Genomic DNA, 21,437 nt, shown 5'->3' with positions numbered 1-21,437 from the left:
CTTCCCAATATCTGATGCTTTCTCCTTCCTGGCCCTCTGCTTCTACAGCTTCCAAAGGTAAGACTGTAAGAGAGCCTTTTAGGTTAATCTCTTCAGTATTAGAGACAAAGATGAAACAGATGTAAAGGGATTTCTCTTTAGAAAACTGAGACCAGAAAGTGAGGGTTGATTTCTCTTTTGCTAGTTTTTTTTCCTGGAGTTCAAAGGACCAGTAGCTGTGGTGTTAACTAATGGGGAAGAAAGTTATTTTAAACTGAAGCTCCCATATACTTGTTCTTTCTTTGGAAGGTGAGAGACAACTTAAGTACCATTACTATTACTTTACATATCTGTTGTGTTTTATAATTTCCAAAGTGCTTTAACATATGTTACCCTATCTGACCTGCAAAGAAGCCTTATGAGACAGGTAGGGTGAGTATTATCTCCATGGTAGCATACATAGACTTTGAACCGTTAGCTAGCTTTCCCAAGATTATATGATCAGATCCAGGTATCTTGACTTTTGGTTTGTGTTTTCTGTGTAAATTCTTGCTTTTCTTTTTTACTTTCATATGTTTTATTTTAAAAGAGCTGATCTCTTTTGCCCTTTTTCTTCACTTCCTAATTCTTGTGGTTTTATGCTGCCTTGTGATAGGGCACTTGTAGTTATTTCCCCTGAAAGAGATAGTATTTAAAAGATCTTGTTCTGTATAATGACAATTATAGCCTAGTAATTTTGTATTGATGTTTTCTTCCAGCACTTTTGTTTATTTAGAGGTTTATTATTACCCTAGTGGTGAAAATTAAGTGCAATGTCGGAGCATTTCCTTGCCACACTTACACACAAATACAATTATTTTTTTCTTTAAGTGATCTGGTAAAACCAGGATGCGCTTTGTTCTAATAAGGCACCTAATAGATTGCAAGGTGCCTTTGGTGGCCCCTAGTTATATGTGTGTTTGTATGTAGGAGTGTAAGATATAATGCTCAGGCCTGTCTTCCTGCCCTGTCATTTGGGGTAAAATGGCCTTTTCCTCTAAGAGAACTGTCACCTTCCATGCTGAAGTCCAGCCTAGGGAATTACTTCCACTCTCTTAGTTAAAAATACTGTGATGGTGACCACTTATACTACTCTAGTGTATTAGTAAAGACTAGTTGACAATGAAAGTTAAAATCAAGTGATTTTCTAATCACAGACTCTGTCCTTGTGTTGGCTTCTGGCATAAGTTTCCTTCTTGGGTCTGGGCTCTGTGCTCTGAGTGCCATTGCAAATGTATGGTGTCTGGGCCCTTCTTCACATCACTGCCCTTCCTGTCCCCATCCTTTCATCCTCTACATTTGTATTATGTTGGGTTTTTGGCAGTTTAGTGGTCTTCCTTGGCATTATAGGCCCATTATGAATTGTTACGTGGTAGCACTTCAGAAATACAATTGGTAGTCCCCTTTCTTATAACATACCAAAAACACTTTAGTGAAAAGGCTTTTGGCTTTTTAGTTAGAGTTTAGTTTTTTGTCAGGTAAGGAATTTCAAGCTCTCAACTTCAGAAGTAAGCACTCAGAGGACCCAGATCTCCTCAGTATGACAGCGAGGTTTACTTTGCTTCCAGTGCTTTAAACATCTCTAGTGTAGTATTTCAGAAAAAGACCTTCATCCTTACTGCTTTTTAAAAATAGTGCTTGAATACTGAATTGAACATTGAACCAGCTCAGTTTGTATACTGAAACCAGTGTCAGTTACCAAGTCTCTCATTCATAGTCTTAATATTAATGATATAATTAAATGATAAATAACTACTCATTAGCACTCTGTAAATATTCCATCTTCCAGGTGAAGTAGAAACACACAGGTTATATAATTTTTTCAAGGCTATGTAGTGAGTGCCAGAGCCAGGGTTCAAACTCTAGACTATAACTTCAAAGTCCTTGCTCTAGCCCTCTGCTTCCCAGAAGTCAATATATTAATATATACTTGCCCTAGAGCCTCTGAAAGCCTAGATTCAGGCAAAAGTTACAAGAAGGGGATATACTGGCTTGGCAATCACTTCATTCAGGCACAAATGTCCTTGAATTAACAGTGACTCTGAGTGCAAAAAAGGGAACAACATTAAATTAGGGAAAGTAAGTGAGGTACTAGATGTTTAGGATTATAAAAGAGAAGGCATGTTCTGATTATAGTATGTTCAACTGCAGTAAAACTGATCCAGTTGGAGAAATAAGACAGGCTTATCTAGTTCAGAAGAGGTGTTGCTAAGATGATTTCAGCCCAGTGCTTGCCAGTGTTGATGAGGAAGTTATTTGGACACTAGGTTTTCATCATCTTGCATTATTTCCTATCTTGCTTGCTAAACACAACTTTCTACTATTTGTCAAACATGCCTATATCCCCCGTATGTTTTATTGTTAACCTAAAACCTCCCATATATCTACTGGCTCCTCCAAGAGTAGACATTGAAGAAAACACCTGCCTCCCTCAGCACATCTGCCTCCTGTAGTCAGAGGTCTCCAGCCACTGCTTCATTAAGGTTCAAGAATATGTGTGCCTTTTTACTAGGAGAAGAGCTAAGAGACAGGAACTGGTCCTAAAGTTTATACTACAGGTTCTCCTATACATTATTCTCTCTTAAGGATTAGTCTCTTGTTTTTTTCTGAACTCTTTATTTCCCATAAATCAGGGATTTACTTATTCAGTTTATTCCCTGCCAGGGAGTATTTTAAATTTAGATTTGATAGGCAGTGCCATAAAACTTCTAGTTCTTTTTCACATTCTCATTTTCCTCATAGTGATCAGTACAGAGTCTTTTATCATGGACTCTTTGTTGACACTGCTTTTGAATTCCTTGGAAATATGTTATGTCTAATAATTAAATTTCTTTTTTAAATCTTCTCCAGTGTAGCATTTTCATTACTGTATTGACCTCAGGCATACATCATTTATTATGTATAGGATAATTAGTTTTTCATTCTACATTCCTTCTCTTACTCTTTGTAGATTACATGATCCCATTAAAAGTATCACCTCTTGAACCATAGCATGGTCTGTCCTAAATTCAATGACTTTTCTTCTTAGGTTTATTTCTTCTAATATTATGCCATTTATCTTGGTTTATGTCACTTACCACAGTCTCCCTTAATCTCCCGTACTTTAATTGCCATAGGATTTTGTGTAGTTCTATTCTGTCTCCTCCCATCCCACATAAACTCCTGAAACTGGTCCACTGTGCCCTCAGGTATTCATGGTTCATGACTAGCAAAATCTCCTTCACTTTACCAGCTTCACCTTGCTCTAATGGAAACCTGGTTTTCCCTCAACACTGCTTTCCTTTTTGCTCTCTCATGTATGTGTTTTTCTTTACTCTCATAAACCTTACTCTCAGGCCCCTTCCAGTGGGCCTAGAAATGGGGTAGATGTCCTCTTTGATTGCCACGTTCAGATCATTCTACCTTTCTGTTTCCTAAAAACCATCAGTTCCAAATCTCATGACTTCAAGTTATATTGTCCTGTTTCTCTCTTTGCGTTGTCATCTGCTAACACCCCAAGTCACTTCTCATTTCTCAGCCAGTTTAGCTCCCAGCTCGTGACCACTGTCTGCAATACTCTACTACTATCTCTGACATAATACTTAGAATTTCTGTACAAACAGGTCATGGTCCTACCAATATTATGGCTTCTCAATTCCTCGAATTCTTCTTTTGATCTTGTCCTCTATCCTACGTCACTTGTTACCCTCTGTGGTCATTACCAATAACTGCAGCCCTTTCACCATCTCAATTTCATACCACCCATATCCTATCTTTTTACCTCAGTCTCAATAGTATCCTGACCCCAATAGTCCTCCAGCCCCGCTGGGACCTCCAATCCATTTATCCTACCACCTTTTCACTATCACTCCCTTGATGACTTCACTCTTTTCCTCAACTAAAGTTCCATGGTTAATCATAATCATTCTTTTTTTTTCCTTCCATTACGCCTCTCTCATTTAATCATACTTGATTGGTAAAACCACAATCCTGGTTAATTCCATCTCTCTTTTCACCCTTCAGCTCTAACTGTGCGACTGAACATCACTAGAGAAAGACACACAACTGGCCCTCCTTGGTACACTGTTTTCTCTTGGCTTTCAGGACAGAAAACACTTTTATTTTTCCCCCCACCTTACTGGCTGCTCTTTCTCCTGGCTCTCCTCTGCTCAGTTGGTGAAGTTGCTTGGCCCTTGGCAATCACATTTTAGTTTCCTACTCTCCTAAATGATTATTCCAGACCTTTCCTCTCCTCAAAGGCCCAAAACTTCCCTCATCCTCATTTTCACTTGAGAATGTTTTCTTTCTATTTAGTGAAATAATTTAGTGAGAAAATTGAAACAATCAGAAAGAAGACCTTCCAAAGGCTTCACCATTACTTTTACCCACTTTCTCTGTCTTCCTCTGTTATCATGGTCCTGCCGAATGCTAGTTCCTGGACTAACGTGAAATCTTCATTTCAACAAATGTGTAAAATACAGTGAGAATACAAAGTAAAAAAAAATCTCCCTTTCTCTCCCTGTCCTCCTTCCTTTATCATAATAAAGAAACAGACAAATCCTTTTCTCCTTCAGTGCATTGAGAAAATGTAGTAAATTTTCAAATAAAATCTTACTGGAAAATTAAGGGGCAAGGAAGTTAAAAATAAAATTATAGAAATGTGAGAGTATACACACTTTTTTTTGATGCAATTGCTGTTCTGTATTTTGCTGAACATGTTTCAGCATCTCCTGATGTTATTACATATAGATCTGCCTCATTATGTCTAGTGGGTGATTGTATTCTGTCATATGAATAATAAAAATTTGTATAATTAATCCCTCCTTGAGAATTTAAGTTTTCCATTTTTTATATAATAAGCAATGCTGCAGGAAACATCCTTTTCTATTTATCTTTGCATACTTGTAAATCTGCACAGTAATTTCTTTAAAATAACATTTCTGGGCCCAGGTTGCTAGTTGCTAGGTTTAGGATTGTAGCAATCCACACTTCCACCAAAAATAAGAAATTATTTATCGTAATGTCTGGTAGTAGAAAAGTGGTGTCTTGTTTTAATCTGACCACTAATAAAATTGTACCAGAAGTTTTCCATCACACTTTGACCCTTTCTTTATCTGTAAAATGAAATAGACAAACCTATAGATAACTTTCAGTTTTAAACCTCTGGTTCTGTTTATTTTTTTCCTTGCAGTAGCTGTGTTTGGTGTTATCTGTCATCTCAAACTCTTCTTTTGACAGATTTCAAAGTTACTTTATTTTTAAAACTTTTGCATGAAGGCTGCTGATGTAGTTTCCACAGAGACTTACTGGTGGAGATTTAATGAGGAGTGTCATCAGATAAAGATAATTAAACTTTAATTCTTTCTAAACTGGAGGGATTTGATACATTTTATGTGCAGCAGCATGCTCTTCTCCTTTTTGCCACCAGATGGCACATGGAACTCTTTTATTTTAGATGTGTCATTGTTACGCTTGGTAGTGATGCAATCACGTTAGAGAGAGGCAACCTCTGTGTTTCCAAATGCAAACTGCTTAGTACACTGCCCTCTGCCTGTTAGGAAAGTCATTCGGAGGACCGATCAGCACTGAAATTACGCAAAAAGCCATAGCTTGCCGTTTTACAGAAGGATCTTGTCCTGTTGCAGCTAGTGTATTTTATAGGAGCAATGTTAGTGTTCTTTTTTTTTTTTTTTTTTTTTGAGACAGAGTTTCGCTCTGTTGCCTAGGCTAGAGTGAGTGCCATGGCGTCAGCCTAGCTCACAGCAACCTCAATCTCCTGGGCTCAAGGGATCCTTCTGTCTCAGCCTCCCAAGTAGCTGGGACTACAGGCATGAGCCACCATGCCCGGCTAATTTTTTCTATATATATTAGTTGGCCAATTAGTTTCTTTCTATTTATAGTAGAGACGGGGTCTCGCTCAGGCTGGTTTTGAACTCCTGACCTCGAGCAATCCACCCGCCTCGGCCTCCCAGAGAGCTAGGATTACAGGCGTGAGCCACCGCGCCCGGCCAATGTTAGTGTTCTTTTGTGGGCCCAGAGGCTGGAGAATGTTTTTGTGTTTTGCTTTTTAGTCTGATAGCTTCATGAAAGCATAGCCTTCCTTTCAAAGGGTTTAAAGAGAGGATTGTGTTTTTTGCCAGCTTGGTAGTTCATTATATACATATTTATAACCTCATTATATACATATTCATTATCCCATCTCTGTCTCAGTTTTTGCTGAGCTACTTCAAGCACATAATAGAACCTGCTGGCTGACTTCATGTTGATAACCATTCAGAGATACTATACTGTGTCCATCTCCTTCAGGGAGTTCCCCTGGTCTAACACAGGTAGAATATGCTGGCACAAAAAAGGTTTTTACAGTCAGTGCTGCTGTGCCATTTGTTAACTTCTATTTATCCCAGATAATTACATTTTTAGACCCACTTTCTAGCCATCCAAACTTGTGTGTGCCTGCATTACACTATTGTAGACATACATAGACTGAAACTGCATTTTTTAAACCCAGAGTACCATCTACCATTATCTGTGGATTTCCAGATTTAATTTCTGACAAAAAATCCTTTTAAATGTCATTGTCTTAAGACTTAGACCATCTAGTAGGGGGATCAGTATTGCCTATACTTCTGTCATCTTGATGCAATCAATCCCTATACTTAAAATTGGTACCTGTAATTCTCAAACTTTAGTATAAGGAGTACATGAGTAGCATGTTAAAGGTGTGAATTAAACTGCTGTCTACTTTTTCTCTTAATAATATTTTGATGTCTCTATCAGAGTAGGTATTGTACAGGTATTATCCCTGTACTTATTGAGCTCATATAAGATTGATTAGGAAATAGTTCAACATTTTCTATTGACTGCTAACATTTTGGAGCCACTATTTCAGAAGCACTTGAAAAAATTCTTTTCTTGCCATCTTCCCAGCCAGGTCTGCACAACCATCTTAGAAGGATGTTTTGAAGAAGTTCTCCGTAGTCAGTGAAGTAGCTGGGAACCGCTTAGAGATTGACTAGGCTAGAGAGGATGGATGGAGGGCAGAGTGTTCTGCAAGGATTATACGAAATAGAATGGTAAGAAACTGGAAGAGGTTGAGATCAGGGTGAAGAATGCTGAAACTACGCAGAGGAAACTCTTGTTCAAGCTTGGTTCAACTCTTGCCATGGAGACCTGGAGTTGGTAGGGGTTACAGATGTGTTTAGGAGGAGGAATGGGATATCCAAGTGTCAGCACAGCTAGGGTTTGGGACGAGCAGAAGAGTATCCCAGTACTCTATTGCTCCATACTGGAGTCAACGCTATTGCCTCAAGGAGAAGACACTGTTCTGAGGATTCCCCGACCTTTAACTCTTTTGGAATTGTTGGATCGTAGGTGACTTTTCTGCAGGTGCTAGACAAATCTCCCTCCAAACATAAGGTTGTAGACAGGCTAGTTTGAGTTTGCAAGGAGTACTAAGGGTGTCTCCACCACAGAATGTTTCCTCTTGTTGTTTTCTTTTAGCTTCTCTATTATCTGTGTTTCTGCATAGGCAACATAGGTAGTTCAGAAAGTCAAGACAGTATAAAAAAGCCTTATTTCCATTCTAGTATTCATCCATGCTGTCCTTCTCCCTCCACTGCTCTCTAGAGCTAACCATTTTTATTAGTTTCTTGATTATCCTTTCTGGGTTTTTTAAAAATGCAGTTATAAGCAAACACCACTATAGATTCTTCCCTCCTTTTACCAAAGGATAACATACTATCTCTACTGTTCTATATTTTGCTTCTGTATCCTAGAGAGTCTTCATGTTAGTATATAGAGATCTTCCTCACTTTAAAAAATTCTGATTTTTCAGTAAGCATGCATTACTTTTATAGTGGACACAAGGATAAGATAAAATATAGTAATAAAATAACCTGTCTTGTTTTTGAAACAGTAGCTACAGTAACCCATTTGATCTGACTGCATCTTAGCATGGGTACATGTCCTTTGTTCTCCCTCCAAACTTTCTTATGTAGCAGTGGACTGAAGAGTTGGTTACCCACACCCACCTTATATGTATACAGCAAGTCACACTAGAGCTTACAGCCATTATGGTATGAGGAAGAGAGAATTTCCAAAGTTCTGCTAAGGGAGCTTCCAGACCTAGGTATTTCACATGATACCTGAAGAGGAGCAGATCTTTGTATCACTATCATAGGGCCACTACTCCATAAAGGGCTTTCAAAGGAGTGGCCTCCCTCATTTTTTTGTTGTTTATATCTCACTTTTTGTTCTGAAGATTAATTGCTCTAGAATTTAGTGTCCTATAACTGTCCCATGTTTTAGAACTCTTGCCTATCACCTTTAGAGAATGTTCATGATACGATATTTGGTAAGAAAATCAGGAAAAAATTATGCACATCCTCATTACAATTGCATTTTACATAATGTGGAAGTAAAAGATTAGAAGGGAATATATTAGAATACTATAACAGATTTTTGTTAGGGTATTAGATGTTTTTTCTTGTGATTTTTAAATAATGTCATTATTTTTATAATGAGAAAGACCAAAGTTAAAAAGGAAATTTTCCAGTGTCCAGGATGCTTGGAGAAGGGGTTTCTATAAGTACTTGGACCTAATATATTATTGTCTTCAAAGCAGAGTACTAGCATCCAGTTCTTCAGAGCAGGTAACAGCATCCCTTGCTTCACTCTGTAGTGATCCTAGCCTGCCTTAACAGTTTCTCCGAAAAACCAGACCCCAGTATAAAAGGCTTTATTCATCTCTAAGCTTCCGTGGGCAAGGGAACCGCAGTTATACAACAGATAGGCACTGGTAACTCCATTTCTTTGAGATGGGTTGGAATGATTTTTCCCTCCTGATCCTATAGTAATCCCAACTCTGTTCTAAGAGTTAGTGATTTTTTTGGATCTACTAGATTAGAAGATACAGCAGTCTCCTCTGTGTGTATTTGTGTGTGTATGTGATTACATTCCTGTTGGCAAAAAAAGCTGCAAAAATCTTTTCAAGATATTCGGCTTGCATTTTTCTTTTCAGCCACGGAGTGAGCGCAGTTGAGCTATTTTGGCTCAGGTTCCAGATTGTGAGGTCAGAGATTAGGGATTGGAGGAGAAGATCAGGTGACTTTCAGTAACAGTGATGGCGGTCCTGCCCTCATCCCCGCCCCTTCTCCCCCCTCCTTCTCCACCCTTTCCTGGCTTCCACCTCAGGAACAAAGAAGGGAAAAAAACAGCAGTATGACGAAAACCAGCAGCTGCCTCTGCAGACTTAGGCTGGGGGCTGGGTGTTTATCCCATCTGTTCTCTTTGTTTTGCTTTTACCCTGTTACTTCCCCTCTCAACCCTAAATAAAATGAAGGGTATTTCTAGAATCCTTTGTTACACAGAGAACGGGCTAGAAATCTGCAGTTACTCAGTATTTAGGTGGGTGTGGGTGAGACAGTGCAGAGATTAAAATTGATCTGGAGCACCTAAAAGGGATGAAGATGCTTTGCCTTCTCATTCAGCCTTAATTATGAATGCCTGTTTAATGTCAGATTTGTGATAGGGACTTATCACCCATTTTTTCTAATTATTAAAACATTATTTCTCTAATGTCTAATTGATATTATCTTAGTTTAATAACTGAGAAATATAAAGTAGAGAATTAATATGTCCTTTGCTTATTAAAATTTCTTAACAAGTAAATACTAAGCCAGAATTTGAGCCTAAATTTGTTGGGCTCAGAATCCAGCATTTGGTGAAACGGAGTGGCAAGAAGCCTGGCATGTGGAGAAACCTGAGAAGCTTGCTTCCAGGTCTCTGTCATGGGACTGTGCTAGCGCCCCTTCCTTGTCACCCATGATCAGTGTCCTGATTTCTTCAGTAAATAAATTTCAAGGGAAAAAATGAGATGAAGGGGATCATATAGATTAAAAGAGAATTTAAAGTGTCAGTTAGTGCAGTATATGGAACTTATTTAGATCCTGATCCAAACAAACCATATAAAACACTTGACTGTTGAGATAGCTGAAAATTTGTGTGATCATGTTATTATGTTGTTTTTTTTTTAAATCATTATCTTTTAGAGGTGCATATTGAAGTAATTGCAGATGACATTATTTGGGATTTAGAAGAGTGGGTAGGGGTATAGGTGAAACAGAATTGGCCATGAGTTGATAATTGCTAAAACTGAGTGGTGGATTCATGGGATTTATTATCTTATTCTGTTTCTATATGTTTAATCTTTCCCATAATAAAGCATTTTTTAATAAAGGAGAAGGGTTTTATCCCTATAGTTGCTGCCTTTTCTCTTGCCCTCTAGCCTGCTGTTCCCTTGCATAAACTTGCCCTATTCCTTTGCTGACACACCTGAGTCTTTGCTTGGGGCATTGCCTATCTTTTAGTCCCTACCCACTCACCCACCCACATCTCAGAAGTAGATTTCTTTTTAGCACTCCCTAACTGAGTCACCATCCTGGGTGTGCTGGGAAAGCATCTGTGAGAAACTGGATGACTCTATTGTCTGAATAACCAAATGCTTTGTGAAGTGCCCAGATTTTTAATACTTCTTTTCTGGTACCCTTTCAGACTTCTATCTGCACCCTTCTTCCTAACTCTCAGCACCTGGTTTTTATAGCTTTTAGATTCTGATTTTGTCCTTTAGGTGTTCCCCTTTCTGCCAGTTTGCCCCACCCCTCCTTATAGCTTGCATCCCCATGATGGCCTAGTTCTGGGGGATTTAGCAGATGGGTGTATGTTTTAGCCAAGATGTCGCTGATCTGGTTACCTTTGGGCTGGGCTAATGCTGCTCAGTTAGCACACTGCTTTTGCTCCTATGATGTGTACCTACTGATTGCTTTAAAGTGCTGAATTTTTCCCTCATGAGGAATATAAACTAGAAATTCTCCACATGGGTAGCTTCTCATATTAGTACATGGTAAAACCCTCTTGCTCTCTCCTCTTTCCAGAATTAGAGAGTTCGTGTAGCACTTAACAGACACAGCTTATTGTATGCTGGGTGGGCTTGGCAATTCCATAATAATGTTATCCTTACAGAAAATTTGTTGTCATTTCCTAGGGATATTATTAATCTTTCAAATATGCCTGGGAGATCTAGGATTCTTCCACAAAGACCCTGTTTCTTCAGAGAGAACTATAGTGGTACCAGAGGCCACCTTACTTTTTTTTTTAAACTTCCTGTTGTGATTTTGTGCTTGTGTTATATGTGCTGTTATCTCACTTTTAAGGATGTTGGATAAACTAGCGTATTTGTGCTATTTCATTTAAGTAGTGGAAACCATTAGTGACTTGGACCCACAGATTTTTCAAGATGTTTCTGATTTTTCCACCTTTCTGTGTGTTCTCTTCTTGTCTTAAGTACTTGGATTACTCTAGGGAGGTGTAGCATAAAATAGCGGAGGGTGTTCCCTGTAGAATAGGTACAAATACCACAGGCTTTGTCTTGGGCAGGGCAAGTAGTGTTTCGGTCCTGAGTAAGTGGATGAGAAATAAGGTTAGGTGGAGTTGCTTTATACCCGTCCTGAGTCTGCCAGCCTCGGGGATGTAACTGGCTTTAGAGCTAGTCTGTGTTCTCAGCAGTGTTTTCCCAAAGTCCTTTCCCCTATCCCACTTACTCACTCCCACCTGCAAGTCTTAAGAACTTAGTTTCCAGGATGTCAGGCAACTCCCCACTCCTCTATTTCCTGTTTGTGGTCTTCATTGAGAGAAGCCTGCAGCAGGAATTCCTGGGGAAGTGATGGCCATCGCTGGGAGATTCCGGGGTCATTAGCTCATTATAGAAGTTGGGGAATGGCGTGCTATAGAAGGACCTCCCTTCCGTTCTGTGGGCTTTTAGAAACTCTGTTACTAAGCATAACCAAGCAATAACTAAGACTCAGGGCTGCTGACCTTGTGCCCTGACTCTTGTTTTTAGAGATTAAAAATTATTTTCCATTTTTATGCCTCAACTTCTATTCTTTGAATTTTAGAGTGCAACTTAGGTATCAAGAATCTTGACAAAATTGATCTGGACTCTATAGAATTGATTATTTTGACATGTAAAAATAATGAAGAACGAAAAATAGGGTCCCTGTGTTGGACAGCAGGGGGTGCCCTTTCCCTTCGCTTTAGTGTCTGGCACTCCCTGCTGCATTCAGCCATTTTAGACAGATTGTTTTTGCTCCCAGCTAACTCCATTTTGTGTTTGTGACGCAGAAAAAAAAAGACTTGGGCAAAGGAGGAGTCTGATTAGGGGAGGGAGTGAGTCAGGCTGAGACAGCCACAGACTCCTTTACTCAGCAGTTGCTCACCAGGGACGCACCTTGCTGCAGGCTGCCTGCATCCTGAGCAATCGATGCTGCAAGTCCCTGCCAGCTGAGCAAAGAGCAAAGTGGTGTTTGGCTGCAGGACACCTACCAACAGTGACAGGGTCCTGGTTTTTGAGATAACAGGCAGGGCATCACCTCTGTCTCGTCTAGATTCTAAGCCTGAGTTTAGGTGTTTTTGCTACAGAGATGGTTAGGGTGATATTCTTAATTATAGGATCAGCTAAGAAAAGATACCCCAAAAGAGAAGAAGAAAAGGTACCCTTTTCACTTAGTTGTCTGGGAAGGATCAAATGCCCTAGTGCCTCCAGAGAAACAGGCCTCATGTTTTAAAAATACTTTTATTTTTAAAAATGTAAAACAAAAAGGCACGTACATATATGTAATGCATAAAAAGAGAATAGTCTGAATACCCATGTGTCCATCATCCAGTTTAAGAACTTATCAACTAATAGCCAGTCTTGTTTCATATACCTGCATCAACCTCTTCCTTGCTGCCATTTTAATATATCCTTGTTCATATTATTTAATCCTTAAGTAGTTCAGAATGTATGTCAAAAAATTTTTAGAGGCCGGGCACGGTGGCTCATGTCTGTAATCCTAGCACTCTGGGGAGGCCGAGGCGGGTAGATCGCTTGAGGTCAGGAGTTTGAGACCAGCCTGAGCAAGAGCAAGACCCCATATGTACTAAAAATAGAAAAAATTAGCCAGTCAAGTAAAACTAGAAACAAAAAAATAGCTGGGCATGGTGGCTCGTGCCTGTAGTCCCAGCTCCTCGGGAGTCTGAGGCAGGAGGGTCACTTGAGCCCAGGAGTTTGAGGTTGCTATGAGCTAGGCTGACCACAGCACTCACTCTAGCCCAGGGAACAAAGTGAGACTATTTCAAAAAAATAAATTTTTTTTAGAACTTTTTTTAAAAACGATAATTATACTACCATTACCATATCTAACAAATTCTTTAATATCATCAAATACCCAGTTAGTGCTTAAATTTCCCAAATTATCTTTTAGTAGTTTTTTCTAATAGTTCTCAGAGACAAATAAAGTCTACTCAGTGCATTTGGTTGATGTCTCTATAGATTCCCTCTCCAGCTTGTACAGTTTTCTCTTTTTTTATCTTATAATTTATTTATAGATCTATTTATTTATTTTTTAAGAGACAGGGTCTCACTTTGTCACCCAGGCTGGAATGCAGTGGTGTTGTCACTGCAGCCCCGAACACCTGGGCTCAAGCCATCCTCCCACCTCACCTCCCAAAGTGCTGGGACTACAGACATGAGCCACTGTGCCCAGCCAACTTAATTTCTTAAAGAGGGAGGGGAGATCTTTCAGGTTGGGACTGAGAAGACCCAGAGACAGACTTCCCTTCTTCATAGAGCAGAGCCTCTCATTTTGAGAATTTCCCATTTTGAGAATTTCTCATTTTGAGAATTTCAGAGACTATTGGAGACAAGTGAAGGAGCAATGTTCTACAACCTGTCAAGATGGTAGTCTGATACCCAAAGTCTTAAGAAAAGTTTGCAGACAGCTGTCAACAGAGACTATGGTTGTAGAAGTGGACCACACCCTTTCCTAGGAATTAGAGACCTGTTAAGCTTTGGTATGCTTAATTTGCTCACTGTAATAGCTGCATCCCTAGGGTGATTCTAGATCCTTAGCCTTTTCTCCCAAATACTTTTTTTGGGGGCGGGGAGACAGAGTCTTACTATGTTGCCCCAGCTAGCGTGCAGTGGCATCATCATAGCTCACTACAACCTCATTCTCCTGGGCCCAAGCGATCCTCCTATCTCAGCCTCCCGAGTAGCTGGGACTACAAGCATGCACCACTATGCCCGGCTAATTTTTCTATTTTTTGTAGAGATGGGGTCTGGCTCTTGCTCAGGCTGGTCTCCAACTCCTGAGCTCAAGTGATCCTCTGCCTTGGCCTCCCAGAATGCTAGGGTTACAGACATAAGCCATCCTAAATATTTTTTAACTTAAGTAACAGCCTTTCTTCCTGATTAAACCTGTAAGTTAATAACACTTTATGGACTGTTTTACAGAAAGAAAAATTATAATGTTGTGTTTGTCGGTGGAGGGATTTGGTGAAAATTCTTTTATGGCTTCAGGATTATATCTTCCACTCGTCCCCATGACCTTTTTGGGGATAGTCCCTGAGACTGACTTAGATGCAGATGATGACACAAAAGCTCTTGCTTGATGCTCTTTCTCTCTTTCTGAAATGGGTCAGTGACTGTGACTTTCAGCAGCCACAGCAGGCAGTCTATTCCCTTGCTCTAGGGGAGAGCCAGGTTATAGAAAGGAAATTTCAGGGTCTGATTTCTTGGCAAGGTTGGCAGGGCACTCATAAAGTCTGGTCCTTGGAAACTAGATTGACCCCACACCTAGTTTGGAAGCTGTGGTTCCTGCTAGCAAAGGATTTAGAATTTGCTGAAGAGGTCAGGGTTACAGCAACTAGAAACATGGACCTGGCACTGCCATGCTTTTTTTTTTTTTGAGGCAGAGTCTTGCCCAGGCTAGAGTGCAGTGGTGGTGTCGTGGCTCACTGCAACCTCAAATTCAAATAATTTTCCTGCCTTAGCCTCCTGAGTAGCTGGGACTACAGGCACATGTCACCATGCCTGGCTGCTAACTTTTAAAAATAATATTTTGATAGAGATGGGGTCTTTCCTGACCTCAAGTGATACTCCCACCTCAGCCTCCTGAAGTGCTGGATTATAGGAGTGAGCCACTGTGCCTGGCCTCAGGCTTTTTGGTTTGTTTAATCCAGTTGATAGTAGTAGTCTTAACTGGAGCATGTGGTCTATTTACATTTAACATAATTACTGAAATATTTGGGTTTAAAGCTATCATCTCATTTTGTGCTTTCTGTATGTCCTATTTGTTCTATGATGTGTGTTGGTTTCATTCCATTCAAAATATTTCTAAATTTATTGTGATTTCTTACCTGACTCCAGAGTTGTTTGGGTATTTGCTAAGTATCCAAATAAGGATTTACGGAGAGTCTTATAGTTGGGCAGTATTGAAACAGTACTGTGCAATAGATATTTGGGTATTGGAACAGTGCCCCAGTCTTTTGCTTACCTCTTTGGAGCAGTTCACCACCACCTTGTCAACTATCCCATTTTTACAAGGTGATTTTTCTAATCATTATACTAGCATTCTTAGATGTTTTTCATGGGAGAGTTGGCCTTATTACTAGAAATAGAAGTTTTTGTTTCTTTTCATATTTTGTGTGACAATTTTCACCACATTGAAAAATTCAAGTTTTATATAATCAAATCAATCTATCTTTTATACTTTATATCAGCAGTCCCAGCCTTTTTGGCACTAGGGACCAGTTTCATGGAAGACAATTTTTCCACTGACAAGATTGGGGGTTGGGAGAGGCAGAGCTCAGGTGGTGATGCAGTCTATGGGGAGCAGCTGTGAATACAGATGGACCCTCCACTCACCTCCTGCTGTGTGCCACCCCCCTCCCTGAACGTAAGTTTCATGGAAGACAATTTTTCCATGGATTGGGGAAGTGGGCAGCGGCAGAGCTCTGCAGCTTGGTCCCTAACAGGCCACTGACTGGTAGTGGGTTCCTGTGGCTTTATGCTATCTTGATTTTGTGTTATTCTTAGGAAAGTTTTCATTTATTCAAAATTATATTTTTATTATACTTAGATGTTTAATATATCTGGAATTTTTGTCAATATCATAAAGTTAGACTCTAACCATTTTTCTTCAAAATGGAGAACCAGTTGTTTCAATACTTTTGATTGACCAAGAGTCAGCAAACTATGGCCAGTAAGCTATGTTTATTATTTGTTAATAAAGTTTTATTAGAACACAGCCATGCCATTCAATTAGTCATTGTCATTGACTACTTTCATTTTACACCAACAGAGTTGAGTAGTTGCAAGAGAAACTCTATGGTCCACAAAACCTAAAATACTTACCATCTGGTCATTTAAGAAAAAATTCACTAGCCCCTGGATTAGATCATCCTCTTTTCATTGATCTGAGTTGCTACTTTAGTATATACTAAATATATTATTCCTGTTTCTGAAATTCTGTTTCTTTAGTCACTTAGTGTGTTCTTCTCTTAATATCACTCTTATAATTTTTTGTAGCTTTATACTATATTTTACTGACTTTCAAGATACAATTTGTTTAGTCAGATTTACTAGGGTATAATTTATATATATATAAAATTCACCTTTTTTATGTATACAGTTCTATGAATTTTGACAAATGTATACGGCAATGTAACTGCAACAGTCAAGATAGAGAACACTTGGGAGGCCGAGACAGGAGGATTGCTCAAGGTCAGGAGTTCGAAACCAGCCTGAACAAGAGTGAGACCCCGTCTCTACTATAAATAGAAAGAAATTAATTGTCCAACTAATATATATATAGAAAAAATTAGCCGGGCATGGTGGCACATGCCTGTAGTCCCAGCCACTTGGGAGGCTGAGGCAGTAGGATTGCTTGAGTCCAGGAGTTTGAGGTTGCTGTGAGCTAGGCTGATGCCACAGTACTCACTCTAGCCTGGGAAACAAAGTGAGACTGTCAAAAAAAAAAAAAAATTTTTTTTTAAAAAGAGAACACTTTTATCACTTTAAAAAGTTCCTTCATGTCCATATGTTAATCCTCCTCCTTACTGCCAAACCCTGGCAAGCCACTAATGTGTTTTCTGACCCTGTAGTTTTGTATTTTCCAGAATGTCATATAAACAGAATAGTACACTAAGTAGCATTTGGAGTCTGGATTCTTTCACTTAGCATAATGTATCTGAGATTTATCCATGTTCCTTTTTATTGCTGAGTAATAGTTCATTATATCCATTCACTGGTTGATGGACATATGGGTTATATTCAGTTTTTGGCAATTATAAATAAAGCCAGTAGAAACATTTACATACAGGATTTTGTCTAGACATACATATTTTCATTTTGGAGGGTAAGTACTGTGGGATGGGATTGTTGGGTCATATGGTATGGTAAATGTATAATTGTATATAAGAAACTGCCAAACTGTTTTCCAAAGTGGCTGTATCATTTCTCATTTCCACCAGCAATGTGTGAAAGTTGCATGTGCTTTGCCTCTTCACCAGCACTTAGTATCATCAGTTTTGTTTTTTAATTTTAGTGATTTTAGTGAGTTAGGCATTATAGTTTTAATTCCTAATTAATTACTAGTACATATTTTTAATGACTTAATGATGTTGAGCATCTTTCCCTGTACTTATTTGCCATCTATATATCTTATTGGTAAAATGTCATTCCAAATCTTTTGTCTGTTTTTTAAAATTGGGTTGTTTTCTTACGATCGAGTCATAATTTTTTGTATGTTCTGGATGCTAATCCTTTATCAGATAAGTGTTTTACAGATATTTTCTCCCAGTCTATAGCTTATCTTTTCATTTCTTAACAGTGCTTTATAAAAATAGAAACTTTTAGTTTTGATGACATTCACTTTATCAATTTTTGTTTTTATGTTTTATATTATTTTCTATTGCTACATAAAAATTCACCACAATCTTGGTAGCTTCAAACAATATAAATTTATTTTCTCGTAGTTTCCATAGGTCTGTTGTCTCAGCTGGATCTCCGTTCAAGGTCTTACCAGGCTAAAATCAAGGTTCCAGGCAGGCTGTGTTGCTTTCTGAAGCTCAGTATCCTCTTCCAAGCTCGTGTGGTGTTTGGCCAAATTTAATTCCTTGTAATTGTAGGATGTAGGTCCCTGCTTTCTTGGGAGGGCTATTCTCAGCTCCTGGAGGCCACCCACCATTTCCTGCCACATAGCTGCTGCTTCAAGGACTGCAGGAGAACATCCGCTGCAACTTTGAATCTCTCCTACTTCTCTTGTCTCTGACCTCTAGACCCCCATTTAAAAGGGCTCACCACGTTAGGTCAGGCCCATCCACACTCAGGGGGAAGGGTTATTCAGGGAATGCACACTAGGAGGAAGGAAACTTGGGGGGGCAGCTTATTATTCTGCCACATGGTTTGTACTTTTTGTATCTTACTAAGAAATTATTGCTCACTCTAAAGTTGTGAGAATCTTCCCCTGTTCTCTTGTAGAAGTTTAATAGTTTTAGATTTTCCATTTAGATCAATGGTCCATTGTACTGTCCATTCATATGTATATATGCATGGATGCATTTATTGTATTGAGATATAATTCACATGTCATGAAATTCATCTTTAATGTACACAATCACATTTCTTGTGATTGTATTTTTTGCATGTACCTGTATCTTTTAATGGCTATAGAACCTGTAGTGATATTCCCTGTTTCATTCCTGTTATAGGTATGTATGTCTTCTATCATTTTATTTTTCTTTGTCAGTCTTTCTAGAAATTTATCTATTTTACTGATTTTGTTTTTGGAAAAAACAGCTTTGTGTCATTGATTTTTCTCGATTGTTTTCTTTTCACTGTTATTGATTTTTGCTCTTATCTTTGTTTCTTCTGCATATTTGGGGTGTATTTGCTCTTTGTTTTGAGACAGTTTCCCTCTGTTGCCCAGGCTGTAGTGTATGGCATTATAGCTCACTACAACCTCAGACTCCTGGGCTCAAATGATCCTCCCACCTCAGCCTCCCAAAGTGCTAGGATTATAGGCTGAGCTACCTAGCATCTGGCCTTTTTCTAGTTTCTTGAGATAGGAAATTAGATTACTGATTTGAGTACACCTATAATCCAGCACTTTGAGAGGCCAAGGTGGGACGATTACTTGAGGCCAGGAGTTCCAGACCAGCCTAAGACCAAGTCTTTACAAAACAAAATTTAGCCAGGCAGCCAGGTGTGGTGGTACAGGCCTGGCCTGACTACTGGGGGTGAAGGGGTGGGAGAGATGGGGCTGAGGCAGGAGGATGGATCTCTGGAGCCTAGGAGTTCGAGGTTGCAGTGAGCTATGATTGCACCACTGCACTCCAGCCTAAGAGACAGAGCAAGACCCTGTCTTATTAAAAAAAAAAAAAAATCCTGATTTGAGATCTTTATTTTCTAATGTAAACTTAATATATAAATTTCCTTCTCAGTGTTGCTTTAGAATTCCATATGTCTTTAGTGTCTCATATGTTTTGATATGTTATAGTTTCATCATCATTCAGGTTTTAAATTTCTCTTGAGATTTATTCTTTGACCCACAAATTATTCAGAAGTGGTTCTTCAGTTTCTAAGTGTTTGGACATTTTCCTATTACTTTCTATTGCTGATTTATAGTTTGACTTCAGTATGATTAGAGAACATGTTCTATTATTTCAATCTTGTTGATTTGTTGAGGTTTATGTTATGGTTTAGGATATGATCTTTCTTAGTGAATATTCAACGGACACTTGAAAAAAATGTTTATTCTGCAGTTGTCGGATAAAGTGTTCTCTTAATACATATGTCAGTTAGACTGTGTAGATTGAATGTGTCATTAACTTCTAAATCCTTGCTGATTTTCTAATACTTCTACCCATTGCTGAGAGTAGGGTACTAATGTCTCTGAGTATAATTGTGTTTTGGCTATGTCTACTTCTTATTCTCTCTCTATGAGTTTCTGTTTCTTGTATTTTGAGGCTCAAGTATTGATTCATAAACATTTAGAATTGTCATGTCTTCCTTGTCGATTGAATCTTTAATCATTATGTAATGTCCTGTTTTGTCTCTAGTTACTTTGTTTGCTCTGAAGTCTATTTATCTGATATTAATAATTAGCCATTTTACTTTTTTAAAAAATTAATGTTTGCATGGTATATCTTTATTCAGCCTTTTATTTTCAGCCTACCTCTGTCTTTGAAGTAAGTTTCTTATAAGCTTCATATTGTTGGATCTTTTATTCTTTTTTATTAACTCTGCCAGTCTCTGTTAATTGGTTTAATTAGTCAATTGTTATTAAAGGTAATTATTTATATGTTAGGGCTTAAGTCTGCCACTTTACTATTTATTTTGTGTTTGTTTCCTCTGTTTCCATTTTGATTTATGGGGTTTGAGTACATTACTTTGAATGGTTTTCTTAGATGTTGCTGTAGGTATTAGTACAATATACGTACATAATTTACCTCAGTCTGATGATATCAGTGTTTTACCAATTTGCATGAAGTGTAGAGATTTTATTTCCAATTAGATCCCTTTGCCTTCTTCACTTTTTAAATATAATGTCTTATGTACTTCCTCCATGTAAAGCTTTTGGTAGAACTGAAAGTCCATATGTTTGTCTTTTATTGTCAACCTTACTGAATTATTAGTTTTAATAGTTCTTCCTTAGATTGTCTAGAATTGCTACATATAAAAGTGATATTTTCATCTCTCCTTTTTTTTATATCTGTACCTTTATTTATTTATGTACGTATTTGTGAATGAATGAGACAGGATCTCACTCTGTTGCCTGGGCTACAGTGCAGTGACATATCGTCATAGCTCACAGCAACCTCAAGCTGTTGGGCTCAAGGGATCCTCCTGCCTCAGGCTCACAAGTAGCTGGGACTACAGGTGAATGCCTGGCTACTTTTTCTGTTTTTTGTAGAGATGGGGTCTTGTTTTGTTGCTCAGGCTGGTCTTAAACTCTGAGCTCAAGTGATACTCTGGCCTCAGCCTCCCAAAGTGCTATGATTATAGGCATGAGCCACCATACTCGGCCCATACCTTTTATTTTTATCTCACTGCAAGGAAGAAAATTGAGTCTAGTTTTCTATTTTTCAATGTCAGTAATAAACATATATCTTTTCACTTTGTATAAAATGAGATATTTACTTTTACTTTTCTCCTCTGTTTCTAAGTTTTTATGATATACTCTGGATGTTTTAAATGTCCATTTTTATCTGACCATCACTTTCATTTTTTATATGATATATCTTTACCTACCTCTCAGACTTCATCTCCTGCTGTCCCCCTCACTCCATTGACTCTAGCCCTAGTGACCGTTTTGCTTTTCCTTCAAGACACCAGGCATGCTCTCTCAGGCCTTTGCATTTGTTACTCCCTCTGCCTGAAATGCTTTTGCCCCCCCCCACACACACCAGATAGTCATGTGGTTTGTTGTCATTATCTAAAAGGTCTTTATTCAAACGGTACCTTCTGAATAAGATCTTCCCTGAGCAACTCATAAAGTTATAATCCTTCCCCCCCATCAAATCCCCTATTCTCTTCCCTGTTTGATTTTCTTTTCACAGCT

General features: G+C 38.6%; 1 protein-coding gene across 2 annotated transcripts in view; it reads left to right on the top strand.

Moving 5' to 3' along the window:
- The window catches only part of DIAPH1 (diaphanous related formin 1), an 83,969-nt gene that overhangs the window by 40,504 nt on the left and 22,028 nt on the right, over positions 1 to 21,437 (top strand). For both annotated transcript variants that reach the window (XM_012749010.2, XM_012749009.2), the window contains one exon: positions 49 to 57. In XM_012749010.2, the coding sequence (XP_012604464.1) occupies positions 49 to 57 (9 nt within the window). The remainder of the gene's footprint in view (positions 1 to 48; positions 58 to 21,437) is intronic.

The sequence above is a fragment of the Microcebus murinus genome, chromosome 21 (genome assembly GCF_040939455.1).
Source record: "Microcebus murinus isolate Inina chromosome 21, M.murinus_Inina_mat1.0, whole genome shotgun sequence".
In the NCBI taxonomy this organism is placed as follows: Eukaryota; Metazoa; Chordata; class Mammalia; order Primates; family Cheirogaleidae; genus Microcebus; species Microcebus murinus.
This window is presented reverse-complemented; position numbering and strand designations above follow the sequence as displayed.